The sequence below is a fragment of the Brassica oleracea genome, chromosome C4 (assembly GCF_000695525.1).
Source record: "Brassica oleracea var. oleracea cultivar TO1000 chromosome C4, BOL, whole genome shotgun sequence".
In the NCBI taxonomy this organism is placed as follows: Eukaryota; Viridiplantae; Streptophyta; class Magnoliopsida; order Brassicales; family Brassicaceae; genus Brassica; species Brassica oleracea.
The window spans coordinates 25,421,399-25,435,567 of NC_027751.1; the positions used below are offsets into that span (position 1 = coordinate 25,421,399).

A 14,169-nucleotide genomic window follows, 5' to 3' on the forward strand; every position below is an offset into this window, starting at 1 on the left:
GACAAACAAGCAGAAAACGAAGATCCGTAGACAGAGAAGTCATCCATGAACACCTCCACAACATCCTCTATAAGATCAGAGAAGATAGACATCATGCACCTTTGGAAGGTGGCTGGAGCATTACATAGCCCAAATGGCATCCTTCGATAAGCAAAGGTACCATAAGGGCATGTGAATGTTGTCTTCTCTTGATCATTTGGATGTATGGGTATTTGGAAGAACCCTGAATACCCATCAAGAAAACAATAATAGGGATGATTTGCAAGTCTCTCTAGCATTTGATCAATGAATGGCAATGGAAAGTGATCCTTTCTAGATGCTGACTTAAGTTTTCTATAATCTATGCACATCCTATGTCCCGTTATTGTTCTTGTTGGAATTAGTTAATTCTTAACATTTTTAACCACAGTTATTCCACCATTCTTTGGAACAACATGCATAGGAGACACTCATTTGCTATCTGAAATAGGATAGATTACACCTGCATCTAGGAGTGTTAGAATCTCTTTCTTAACAACATATTTCAAGTTGGGGTTCAACCTTCTTTGATGTTCTATAGAAGTCATAGATTCATCCTCTAGATGTATACTATGCATGCATAAGAAAGGTGATATCCCTTTAATATCATCTAGTGAGTAGCCTATTGCCTTTCTATACTTTTTAAGTTCATTCAACAGTTTAGACAATTCATTCTCATTCAATTCACTACTCACAATGACAGGGGCTCGCGTCTGATTAGCTAGTTGGGTCTCATTAGGTCCAAGAAATGCATACCTTACACCAAGGGGAAGAGGTTTAAGATCCACTTTTGGTGCTTTGAGTCACTCCAATCATCTTCTTGGAGGTTCTCTTGTTGATCAACTGAGGCAGCATGTTGAACTTCTTGTGGAAGCTCTATGAAGTTGTCTTTTCCACTTTTCTCCTTGTGGCAGTCTGGCATCCTCACATACCTTGCACTCTCCTCATCTTCTATCAATTGAGTCTCTTTATCAACTGTTAGGGCATATTGAAGAGAGTCCTCAATAGCTAATTCCTCCAAATACTCTTCAGCCAAAGCTTCCATCTCCTCAATGTAGAATGCTTGGCTTTGGGTAGTGGGCTTCTTCATCACCTCCTTGATGTCAAAATGCAGGATGTTCCCTTTGCTAAGATGAAGATCAATCTTCCCTTCCTTAATTAACATTCACAACAGCTCCTGTCATAGCCAAGAAAGGTCTCCCCAATATCAAAAGATCTGTTGGTTCTTCATCCATCTCCAACACCATAAAATCTGTAGGAATCTCACAATTTCCAACCATAACAGGGAGATCTTCTAGTATACCAATGGGAATCTTCACTAAGCGATCAGCTAGCACAAGAGAGAGTCTACACTTCTTGTATTTTGTAAACCCAAGCCTTTTAGCAATGGAGAGAGACATAAGGCTCACACTTGCTCCCAAATCACATAGACACTTCTCAAAAGCCAATTGCCCAATGGCACAAGGTAGTGTGAAGCTTCCTGGATCTTCAAGCTTCTTGGGGATGGTTAAACACTGTATAATGGCGATGCATTCATGGGTGAGGACTACCATCCCTTCCATCTCTTTCTTCTTCTTGGTTACAGCATCCTTGAGGAACTTTCTGTACCAAGGCACTAGCATGAAGGCATTAATAATGGGCATGGTGATCTGAACCTCACTCATTTGCTTCTCAAACAATGCTTTGTATTGCTCCAAAAGCTGTCTCTTGAATCTACCAGGGAAGGGAGGAAGTTTTGCTTCATATGGAGGAGTAATGAATGAAGCTCCTTTTGTTGAAGTAGCAGCTTCATTCTTGTTCACAACCTTCTTCTCTTCTCCAACTTTTCCTTTCCCTTTAGCTTCAACTATTTTCTCCAAGATCTCTTCATTGGTTTTCTCATCCACAATAACTATATCATCATCCACATTGATGACCATCTCCCCATCTTGGTTCTCATTATCCCTAATGAGAGTTCTAGGAGGCAACTGTTTACCACTCCTAAAGGTGATGGATTCCATTGTCTCCTTGGGGATTTGCTCAGAGGTTCCGGGAAGTGATCCCATAGGGCGTTTTGAGTTACAACCCATTGAGGCAAACTGGTTCTCCAAAGCCTTAAAGTTAGAAGCAAGGTTGGAGAACTTGTTGTTGAGATCATTGTAGCTTCCATCAACTTTGGTGTGAAGGTTTTTCAACTCATATCCAATGTGCTTCTCACTTCTAGTTTGGGATTCAAAAATCTGCCTCAGCATTGCATCAGTGCTACTCTCTTGTGTAGCAGAAGTAGAAGATCCCGCTTGGGCTTGTGTAGACTGATTTCCTTTGGAGGGGAAACCTTAAGAGTAGTTTTGTCTATCTTGGTAACCACCTTGTTAGTTGTTGTTGTAGAAAGGCTTTTGTTGGTAGTTGTTGTACTGAAAGTTGGGCTCCTTCTTGTACCATGTCCCATTACCATTCACAAAGCACAACTCTTCTTGACCTTATAGACCATCAATTTCATTAAGCACAGCAGTCCCTTCTTGTTTCTTCTAACCAACAAAGTTCACCTTCTCTTGTTTAGCTCTATCCAAGAGAAGCATATCCATCTTTTCTTGAAGAGCCTTTAACTCTCTCTTGGTGTTTGTATCATCACCTCCACTGCATTTGTTGCTTCTATCATGCTCATCACTATAGACTGAATCACTCTTAGCCATGTTCTCTACAAGCTCCAAAGCATCTGCTTCACTTCTTCCCAAGAAGAAACCATTGCTAGCAGTATCAAGCTGACTTCTAAACTTGGGCAAAACACCTCTGTAGAAAGTACTAAGCAAACTCTCCATATTGAAGCCATGATGAGGACATTGAGAGATGTAGTAGCAAGATCATGGTACTTGTTGCTATGGATCACGTTTATCAAGCTTGACTTGATCTCAAAGTTGTTGTTTTCCACAGCTGGTGCTCTGATGCCAGCTCTATGCCCATGGATATTGGGCTCATCATGTGTGCCAATAGCTCTAGAATAAATTCAGCAGACCCAATTTGTATATGTATTAATTTTATTGTTTATGTATACAATTTGATTTTCTTTACCATGAACATTAAGAGTTGGTAAAAAAATGGAAAATAGAACATAATATTGTGGTCCCATAACTTTATAACTCCAAAAACAATAAAAATATTCTCAAACAGCCAATACTTGGTGCAAACTCAAGATCTTAATTACGAATATATTATACTTCCGATTTCTGGTACCTTATTTAATGGTTTGCGTAATCTCCAAGTCAAATCCGAGCTTCAGCTTATAAGTTGGAGTATAATTTATTTCCGATTTATGCACCTTATATGATTTTTTGGCTTAAACTCAAAGACTAATGAGAGAGTTAATAATAAGGGGACCGATAAAGTATAATTCGAAAATTAGAAGTCATAAAACAATGAATCGAAAATAACTTGGCTTAAAAATTAAATATGTAAATTCATTTTAATATATACTATAATATGTATCTAACGTAAACCAATAAAATCAAGCTTACGGAATTCATATATGAGGTGTATCACGGACTCGTAAAAATAGTGAAACGATATTTAAATGGTCAAACCGTTAGTACCAAAAAAAATGAATTTAAATTTATTACTATTTGCTTAGATATTGTCAAATTTAGTATGTCATAGTTGTTAAGTTAAATCATCATAAACATAAGCATTGTCAAATTTAGTATGTCATAGTTGTTAAGTTAAATCATCATAAACATAAGCATTGTCAAATTTAGTATGTCATAGTTGTTAAGTTAAATCATCATAAACAAATACAACAAAACTGAACAAAGTAATAAAACAGAGGCTTTCTATTAATTTAAGAATAACAAAGAAGAAAACGAAAGCCTCTATAAACCGCCCTGCAATCCCTAATTTCCTTGCGTGTGTGCATGAGCTTTTTAGTAAAACAGACCAAACGTACGTGCATGAGCTTTTTAGTAATTGAAACAGAGCAAACTCATAAAATGTACGTGCATGAAACAGACCAAACTCATCATCCTAAACTACTCATCAAGTCATGAAGCCGTTATGAACATTAGTGAACGTCCGACGCGAAATTTTTTTGAGATTATAAAAAACACACAAGTATCACACTGTCCGCATGAAAATATTTTGACTCATGTATAAATCCACCGAAGTCGTTCAACTCGAGGTTTATAGATAATAACATTGATGCAAAAGGACAAAACTTTGAGCTATTATCGTTTGGGAGTGGTAGGAGAATTTGTCCTGGATTAAATGAGGATGATTTCTGTGGAGTTTTGTCTGGCGAGTCTGTTGTATCATTCACTGGGAGTTAGTTATCTGAACGCATGGTGGTTGAAGATGTCGACATGGAGGAAGCTCCTGGGCTTACTGTGAGCAAGAAAAGTGAGCTTCTACTTGTTCATGTGAAGTACATCACTTAAAAAGTAAATTCTTCATCGATTGTACTTCATATAGAACAAAATCTATCTTTATCTAAAAATATTTTACCGTGTGGGAATTCTGAAGCTTGGAAGAGTCTCAATGCTGATGTATTCTTCCTTTGTAACAGCAAGACATGTTGTGAAAAGTATTTATAAACGTAAGCAGTAAACCATTTTGACTCTTTGTTACTCGTCGTTTATTCTTCTTGTCCACGGCGGATCGTTCCGGATCACAATATCATAACCATGAAGGTGACCACCACACCGGCTGCACATTTAGCTTTCGCCAACTTGGCTTACTGCTCACCCTCTGATCTCTCTCAGTTCGCCGTTCGCGGTTCCGACCTCTTCCTCACTAACGTCGCTGACGTCCACACTGAAAAGTTTGTATCCCATTAGTATTAGTAAACTTAAATTAGGAAACCTTGTCTTTAAAACACACAAAAAAAAAATTGAGAAGCTCTATAAAATCGCCACATCAGCGGTTTTGTTCTGTTCTGAAATCTTTGTCAAGCCGCCACGTCTCAAAGTCAAATGCATTTAAGACAAATGTTCTACTAGTTGACAGTTGAGTAGTAAACCCTAAAGACTCAGTGCCACATGTCGACAGTTGAGTGGTTCTACTCTTGATCAGTAGAGTACAAGAGAGCTGCAAACAGGTTGTAAATTGGGATTGCTTTATCCTTACTATGGAGCGATTGTTTCCCAGATGCTTTTTTTTCAGTCCAGCTCTCTTTCTCATTACAAGAGCTGATAGGTCTTCCCAAGACAATAACTGAACAGAATACAGTTTTGGTGGGATTTTTCAGCAGCTGGCAATGCCAAGAATACATTGTGACCGCTAAAACTCAAATTATCAAGTTTATTCCGGCAGCCGATACAATATTCTCATAAAACACAGGGAGTTGGAGACCGATCGAGAGGGAGAGGGTAATCAGAAACGTCCCAGAAGACGCATATATCAACACCGGGAGGCATGGAGAAACTCTTGGTATGGGCATCTTGAGGTGGGGGATTAATAAAATATCTCTGGCTATGATTTTCATCTTCTTGGTGGTCAAATAGGTCAAATAGGTGTGGACAAAAAGCCATATTGGGGTTTTCTCAGGCCCATGCACCACCACATCCTCAAGGTCAGAGGAGGATACAGTGATTCCAAAACTACTTTGTGGTGCTTCAGGCAGTGCAAATAAAACAGGGAAGCCTCTGCTTGTCAAAGAAGCAAGCAACCTACAGATCATCCCCGAGTCTTGTGACAATTTTGTTATGATCACCAATGGGGATGGGGATGAACCTTGATACTTATCGTGTAAAGCCTTTAAAACAACATCCACTAACATCGAATAAACTATTTGATTTTCTTCTTTCATTCTTTCAAAATCGTGGCATCGAAAAATTAGGGCTGTCGAAACAAAGTAGGGCCAGGCGATGTGATGAAAAATCTTTTTTTTTTTTTTCTAATTCTTTCAAAAATAAAATTGGCGTCGGAACCTCGATTCCTTCGGACCAAAATCTCGAAACGAAAACCACAGTTTTCAATCATAGCGTTCTCTGTACACTACGAGAAATATGGGTATTGGTAGCAGTTCACGGTAGCACAAATTCACTTATTACTACCAAAAATTTCAAAATCGGAGCACAACTCTTTCGTAGCATTAAATTTGCATTATAAAAGATTTTCATTAAGCGGGAAACCAAAAATCACTACCGTAGCTTGGAATTTTATTTTGGAGGCGAAAACACTTTGCCAAATTTCACTTTGGCACCAAAATATTTTGTTTTAATAAAAAAATAATAACTTTTTATGTCCCAAGTCATTTCCTTCCTTCGAAGAAAAATAAAACTTCTTGATTATCTTTTTCTTCTTCTTCGTTGTTTACTTCAATCTAATCTCTTCATCCTCCATATTCTTCAGTTTGTGTTTATTTTTTTTTTTTTTTTGGTAAAATGTTAAGATTTATACCATTTTTAAGGTTTTTTCTATACAATGTTGCCAAGGCAACTTATTACAGCAAACATGAACCACAACAACCTTCCGGGAAAAAAAAACCCCTCAAGGTGGTCTAGTACAAGAGAAATAGAATTGCAGCAGAGAGCTAGCAGAGGCAGATCTTACCGGAACAGAGAGAAGACGGTCTCGAATGAGACGATCCAGTGTGACACGAAGAGCAGCAAGGGGTGTTGCAGTAGAGGTGAAAATCCTAGCATTTCTCTCCCTCCATATGAGATAGATTGTTGATTGCAAAAAGAGCTTGAGCAGAGTGGTGGCTTGCGCTTGACTGTGTCTGGCCCCATGAAGAATCCAAGCTGCAGCTGAATGTAGATCAGATGGGGGGGTTGGAACAGACTGAGCCTGCGAAAGACTGCCAGACAGCCGAAGAGTATTGACACTCGAAGAAGAGATGGTGGTGAGTTTCTTGTCCATTGTCACAAAGAACACAAGCTGCAGAAACATTCAACCCTCATCTTCGCAGTCTATCCTTCGTAGGAAGCCTTCTAAGCAGAGCATGCCAAGTCATAAAAGTATTCCTAGGAATGTTCTCTTTAAACCAGATGACTTTGTGCCAAGACACTTCCGGAGAGGTAGCTCGAATATGATCCCAAGTAACCTTGGAGGAGAAAGATGATCCGTAAGACCCATTTGCTTGAAGCCAGCTAAAGCTGTCTTTTCCATTAGATGGATCCTGAGGAGGTACTGCAGAGACAGCAGCTTGAAGCATAACCATCTCCAGAGTTCTTGCAGGCGGCAGACGCCATGAACCTTCTCTAGTGGCATCAACTATGTGAGCATCTTTCCTGATTCTTAAGGCTCTAGGGCCCTCTTCTCCAACAACAGATATCAAAGGTCCCAACTCAGTCCAATAGTCAAACCAGAAAGAACCATCTTGTCCATCCAAGACATTACATCTCATAAAGTCTGGAAGATACTCTTTTAGTTGTAGCATGTTTCGAACGGTGGCTGAGAAGCGGAGAGAGTCAGCAGTTAGCCAATAACTCCTTCTCTTGAATATATGATTCCTAAGCCATGCCACCCATAAGGATCCAGAGTTGGAGAAGAAGTTCCATAATCGTTTGAGTCCAAATACGAGCTGAAACTCCTCCAGTAAACGAATACCCAGGCCTCCTTCTTCTTTTGGTTTACAGATATCTTTCCATGCCACACGAGCTCCCGAGGCAGAAGTTGTATTATTATTCCAAAGAAATGCAGCACATAACGAATCAACCCGAGCATAAAAGGTTTTTGGCAAATTAAAAACAGAGCTCCAGAAGTTGACCATTCCATATATCTCAGAGGCAATTAGTCTGATTTTTCCTGCATAAGACAGTGTCCTGACAGTCCAACAGTGAAGCCTGCTCGTGATTCTTTCCAAAAAGGGTTGGAGAGTCGCCATGTTAATTCTTGATGGATTTAACGGAAGTCCTAGGTACCTTGTTGGAAACGCCCCTATCTTAATTCCCGAGATATCACGCAAAACAGCCTGCTCTATCTCATTGTAGCCCCTAAAGAACAGTTCTGACTTGGCTGCATTCATCTCTAACCCGCTCATTAGCCTAAACTCTTTAAGAACCGAAGTAATGCCGGTTAAAGAGTGCCTCGATCCATCTGAAAAAACCAACAAGTCATCTGCGAAGAGGAGATGTGTAACTCTGGGTTCTGAACATTTAGGATGCAGGCGAAACTGATTAGCCTGAGAAGCATTTTCCAGCAGCTTGGACAGAACCTCCATCGCCATTATAAAGAGGTATGGAGAGATTGAGTCCCCTTGCCTTAGACCTTTCTTTCCTCCAAAAAATCCAGCAAGTTCACCGTTAACAGCAACAGAGAAGCGTGGCGTGCATATGCATTCCTGGATCCATCCCCTAAAGATAGGAGGGAATCCATGTGCCTCTAGAAGCTTGAGGATAAAATCCCAAGTAACTGTGTCAAATGCCTTTTCGGATATCCACTTTTAACATTGAGCTTCTAGGGCAAGATGACTTCTGATAGTCCCGGATCAGCTCAGATGATAGCAGTACATTCCCACCCAAACTTTTTCCTTTGAGAAAGGCCGCTTGATTAGGGCTGATGCACTGAAGTAGTACCGGCTTTAGTCTCTTTGCAATTATCTTTGTGATAATTTTGTACATCAAATTGCAGCAACTTATCGGTCGAAATTCACCCAGTCTACACGCTTCAGGTACTTTAGGAATCAGAGCAATGATTGTGTTATTGAAGTCCTTAAGTAATCTGCCATTCCTGAAAAATTCCTTAATGGCAGCAACAATATCCTCACCCACAATGCCCCAAGTAGCTCTAATAAACTCCACAGAGTATCCATCTGGGCCCGGGCTCTTATCCAACGGCATAGAGAAGATAGTTGTTGTAATTTCCTCTGTTGTGACCTCTTTCTGCAAGTCTCTGCACTGATCCTCCGAACAGCGGAAGGAAGCAAATTCTGGATGTTTAAGACCGACACCGAGGAGGAGGAAGACTGAGAGGATCCTAGAATTCCTTCAAAGTAATCATCAGAATGCGATTTGAGGCCTTCAGGAGAAGTTAATATATTATCATTCCCATCTCTCAGATAATGAATGTGATTCCTTGAGTTCCTGTGAATGGCAGTTCGATGGTAGAAGGAAGTATCCCTATCCCCAAAACAATGCCACTTCACTCGAGACTTTTGACGGTAAAATTTCTCCTCTGCCTTCTTTAGCGTTAACCACTTTTGTCTTTCCTCATGCTCAAGATGAGCAGTCACTGGATCTGGAATCGTCAGGAGCTGTCGCTGAAGAGCTATTAACTTTGCTTCTTGGGCTTTAACCATGTTCGTAATTCCACTGAAGTTAGTCTTGTTCAGGTTCCTAAGAACTGGCTTGAGTAACTTGAAGGATCTGACAATCTTAAATTGAAGGGTTCCCTGAATTGCTTCACAGTTCCAAGCGTCCTTAACAGATTGCAGAAATCTAGGGTGATCAATGACATGATGGAAGAACTTGAACTGCTTGACCACTTTCCGTTGCAGAGAAGGCATTCGTACTAGGCAAGGAGCATGATCAGACTGGAGAGGATCAATAAACTCACTAAAAGAGTCTGGAAACTGTACTGCCCACTGCTCATTGACCAGAACATGATCGATTTTCTTGGATATAGGATTGTCATCTTGACAATTTCTCCAAGTAAAAGGCAGACCCTTGGATCGAGCTTCAAAGAGATCAGACTGTTGAATAGCTAGAATTGCCTCATCCATTCCTGCGGTGTCGATCTCATGGGTAAGATAGTTAGAGTGATCACTTACCCGCAGACTCTGGTTAAAGTCCCCAACGACCATCCAAAGACTTCTAGAGACTGGGGTTGTTGCATTTATATTGACTAACTCTTCCCATAAAGATGTTCTCTGCTCCACTTGGTTGAAACCATAAGCAAACGTAACGGTAAAACTCCTGCTCTCCGATAGAATAAAGATGCCGCAAGTGACTGTCTGGGCTGAAACTTGGTAAATAGTAACCGTGATACTGGGATCCCAAACCACCACAATACGAGCTGTGGGATGCTGACCCGAGATCTCAAAAAATTGCCAATCTCGAGGAATGGCCGAAACAATCCGTCTAGAATTTGAAGGTTGTATGTGAGTTTCTAGATATGCTCCAAAAAGAGGTATGTGGTCTCTGATCCACTCTTTGACCATAACGTGGCGTCTATCGTTGTTAAGTCCTCTAACATTCCACGCAAAAAACATAATGATATGGTGATTAGGGTTTTGTAGCCTTTCGGCTACTCTTCTTGTTGTTGACAAGGAAGAAAGGTGAACTTGAATCTTCTCGCTGATCAGACAGAGCAGCAGAATCTCCAACAATGTCTTCATGGAAAACCACAACAGATGTTTGTCCAAACTGCCTATCCAAAGATATGGATTGAATAGATAGAGGAAATTGATGATCCTGTGTAAGAGGTGCTTCTTGGACTGCCTCTGAACTAGCCCCTGGTAAATCTGGAATAATATCCTTATCGGGTCCGGGAGGGCTATTTTTCTCAACATCTTGGACGGGAGTCACCTCCGAAGTAGTAGCCTCATGTAGAGGCAAATGCCCATTTTCCATCTCCGTGATAGATAGACTCTGTTTAGGGTCCTTGACCCTATATATCACATTCTCCATCCTCCTCGCGTGTTGAAGACGCCCCGAGCGAGATGAAGAACTGGCTTTGGGACCACGACTGCGAGATCGAGCAGGTTTAGGATCTCTTCCAATACTAGCTTGAGTATCCTTTGCTCCTCTAGTTGATCGGTTCGAGCAAGCCAAAGTATCATGCCCATACTTTCCACATGTTTGGCACTTAGAAGGGAGCCAAGGATAAGCCACTTAAATCTCAGTTTCACGGCCATTACTGAATCCGGAAACTAAGCGAGTGGGAAGTTCCTCCATCAAGTTCACTTTGACCCAAAGTCTAGCAACTTCAAAGTTTTCCTTTCTCTCTGTTTCTGGTGCCAGCGATATTGGTTTACCAATCACCGTAGCAAGCCTACTTAGACTCTGCCTGTTGAACAAGAGATAGGGAACTCCCCTTAGCTCCACCGGAACCACCGCAGACGTGAGTTGAGGTTGTTCAGGTTCAAATTCAGGGGACCAAGGCGCTACAAACATCGGGTATCCTGCAATCATCCGTACATTACGACTGAGTAAAATCTCTCTGGTACGCATGTTTGGAGTCTTGAGGAGATACGTGTGAGGTCCAATCTTGTGTACGAAAATGCGTGGACCAGAGCGAGCCCAGATAGCATTCACAACTCCTATGACCCTTCCCATTTCTGGAGCGTCACCATGGAAACGAGCATAGACAAAATCTTTTGCTGCCGCCAGATTTTCATCAGGAATCAGTACAAAGGGAGCTCCTGAGATGTGCTGAGACGGTTCCCCCAATTCTTCTAGCTGAGCAGATTCACGAATTCTGGATGCCATGGTCTTGACAGGGGATTTTAAGTTACCAGGAGATACCGGAGTTGGAGGTTCCTTGTCCGGAGAAACCAGAGACGGTGCCTCTGTAAAGGTAGTGTTGTTTGGAATCAACAGCTTTGCAAAATCCAAACTTGAATTATGCTTAGGGGAAGATACTTGAGACGAATCCTTAGGCACAGAGCCTGGAAGATCGAGAGAGGAGTCTTCAGGTTTTGTGTAAACCACTGGTGAAGACTCAGAGACAGCAGAAGCCACCGGGTGAGCGGAAGTCTGAGAAGGTTGACGATTCTTAACCCCCATTCCAGAAGTGGAGCAAGAGGCTAGAACATGAGAGAACTTTGACGAAGGAGGAAACGATGCTGCCTTTGGCTTCTTCCTTTTTCTTGGTCTGACCCATCAGAGAAGAGCAACAGTAGGAGCCAGCGATTTACGGAGAGAAGAGGGGTGGAGGGTTCTCAACGGCGGCGTGAGGCTAGAACCGTCAGTGCGACAAGGAGGAGAAAACTCTAAATCGCCTTTCTAATCGCCTTTCTCACACTTTCACGCTTTTTGTCTTTTTCTTGAAAAACTGTTGTGGGTAAACTTTTTATAGTGACTGACCCCACTCCGAAAGGCCTCGCATCCAAGAAAACCCCTTAGAATTTTTTTGGAGAGGTTTCAGTACCACCCTGCCGACAGAGTGTCGAAACCGCGACCTCTGTCAGTCGTGTGTGAGAATCCGTTCGGTACTGCTGCTAGGCCACCTGAGTTATCTCGTTTTTTCTTCTTCTTATTCATTCCAATCCAATAAACGACGATGGCTAGGGAACCCTGATCTGTCTTTCCCAAACTCCTCCATTTTGCACTCTGTAAATCAATCATCGTCGTCTCCACCAAACCCTAAACCTCGATCTCTCCTTGAACGACGATTATGTCTCATAATCATCTCCGCAAGACCTCGCAACCCCCTCAATTTCACTCCTTCCTGTCCTCAGATTCGATAAAGGAGAGACGGATGCAGCAGAGACAGCCATACATTGTTGAACATGTTATATTTCTTCTTTCTCTGTCTCTTTGTTTATATACTTCTTAAAAGTCTTCTCATCCTCTTCTCCCTCTTGCAGAATGAGAAAGCTTTTCTTAAGCAACCCAAGGTCTTCCTAAGGTAAGAAGAAGGAAAAAGAATGAATCTTTATCGTTTTGCTTACGAATTGGTCCTTATGATGAAGATTATGTGTGTGTTTCAGCTAGAGGAAATCTTGGAAGGAAACAGATATGTTAAAGGTGGAAACCGTTACTGGAAGAACATTGTAGATTTACCTCTGTTTGTTTCTCTCCGCTCTTCTATATTTCATTCGTGTGCTTGCCCAGTTGTGTTTGTGTGACCAGGTCGTCAATTAGGTATCTCGAATTAGGCGTAAACCTCTCTACTTTTAGTTTTGATGACTAAGTCTGAGACTCTTGTGATTGTAGGAACTGGTGTTCAGACTAACGAAGAGGTCGCAATTAAGCTCGTGAGTGATTCAATAGATAAAGACTCCAACTTTTCTTTTTTGTTCAAAGTTGATTTTTTAACTGTTGTTGTTGCAGGAAAGTGTGAAGACTGCGCAACACCAGGATATATAGTGTTGTTCAGAAAGAGTTTGGTTTGTGCTGATTGAGAAGCACTGATAGATGAAGTCACAGAGAAGATTGAGAAAGATCTGGTTCTTCTTGGAGCTACAACTGTTGAGGATAAACTCTAAAATGGGGTAAGCTGCTATTACACAACCTAAATTACAGATTGGTGACTGGTGAGCTTCCTTGAGTTGCTCAAGCAGGAATAAATATTTGAGTTTTGACAGGAGACAAGGTGGAGACTGCTGTCGATATTGGGTATTGAACTGTGTATAGGCAGGAGCAAGAGATGTATATTTTTCAGTTTCATCAGAGATGATAATTGGATTTTTGTGAGTTTATATAAACCATATATGCCCGTTAATAATATAACAATGCAAAATTGATTTTATATAATTAATTAGATATAAAATCATCATTTATTGTAAAATAATTGTATTTTTAATTTATATGATTGAGTGTAAAATTAAAAGATAAAAATTGATTAATTAGAGTTTTGTTTTAAAATATTTATATATATATATATATATATACATATAATAGTAGTAGGAAAAATGGAGTTCATATGTTTAGTGTGATACTTTTATATCAAGTTTGGCGTACGTCAAACCTTAAACCCCTAAACTATGTTCTAAACCCTAAACCCCAAAACTTAACCTTAAACTATAGACATATATCATAACCCAAATTAGTCATATACACTAAACTCTAACTAAAAATCTTAAAATTTTAAATGTATATCATACCACAGATCATATACCCTAAATCATACTTATATCATATACTCTAAACCCACATCTTTAATCTCTAATTTTTAAATATAAAAATAAATATAATTAGTTGTTAAAAAATAAAAAATTATATAACCAGTTGTTACAAAAGTTAAATTTTAAAATCTTAACCTCATACTTATATATAGCTAAACTCTAAATCCATACTCCAAATTTCAAACCATATATAATAAACATAACCTTTAAACTTTAAATTTTAATATTTTAGTTCACATTTAATCATATACTTCATTCTAAATTTTAACCCTAAACCATAAACCAAATACTTCATATTAACATATATCATAATACATTAAATCTTAATTTTTAAATAAATTATATTCATAGAAGAAAAACATACTACTCCAAACTAATAACATTTCACATTATACATTTACAAAATAAAATTAAACCACCAAATAATAAACCAAAAAATACAATCTAATCTT

At 39.9% G+C, this 14,169-nt stretch overlaps 1 protein-coding gene across 1 annotated transcript; it reads right to left on the reverse strand.

Moving 5' to 3' along the window:
* Positions 1–1,172: 1,172 nt before the first annotated feature.
* Positions 1,173–2,816, reverse strand: LOC106338494. Its single transcript, XM_013777456.1, has 2 exons — positions 2,531–2,816; positions 1,173–2,332 (listed from the first exon to the last, which is right to left on the reverse strand). The coding sequence occupies exons 1-2, from the start codon at positions 2,814–2,816 to the stop codon at positions 1,173–1,175; spliced, it is 1,446 nt and encodes a 481-aa protein (XP_013632910.1).
* Between the last annotated feature and the right edge of the window lie 11,353 nt (positions 2,817–14,169).

What these genes read in the sequence shown, in the direction of transcription:
- LOC106338494 (XM_013777456.1), bottom strand. Translation starts at nt 2,816, where the DNA reads ATGGAGAGTTTGCTTAGTACTTTCTACAGAGGTGTTTTGCCCAAGTTT. An exon ending in AGAGAAGGTGAACTTTGTTG is followed by an intron (nt 2,333 to 2,530) that starts GTTAGAAGAAAC and finishes ACTACTCTTAAG; the next exon opens with GTTTCCCCTCCAAAGGAAAT.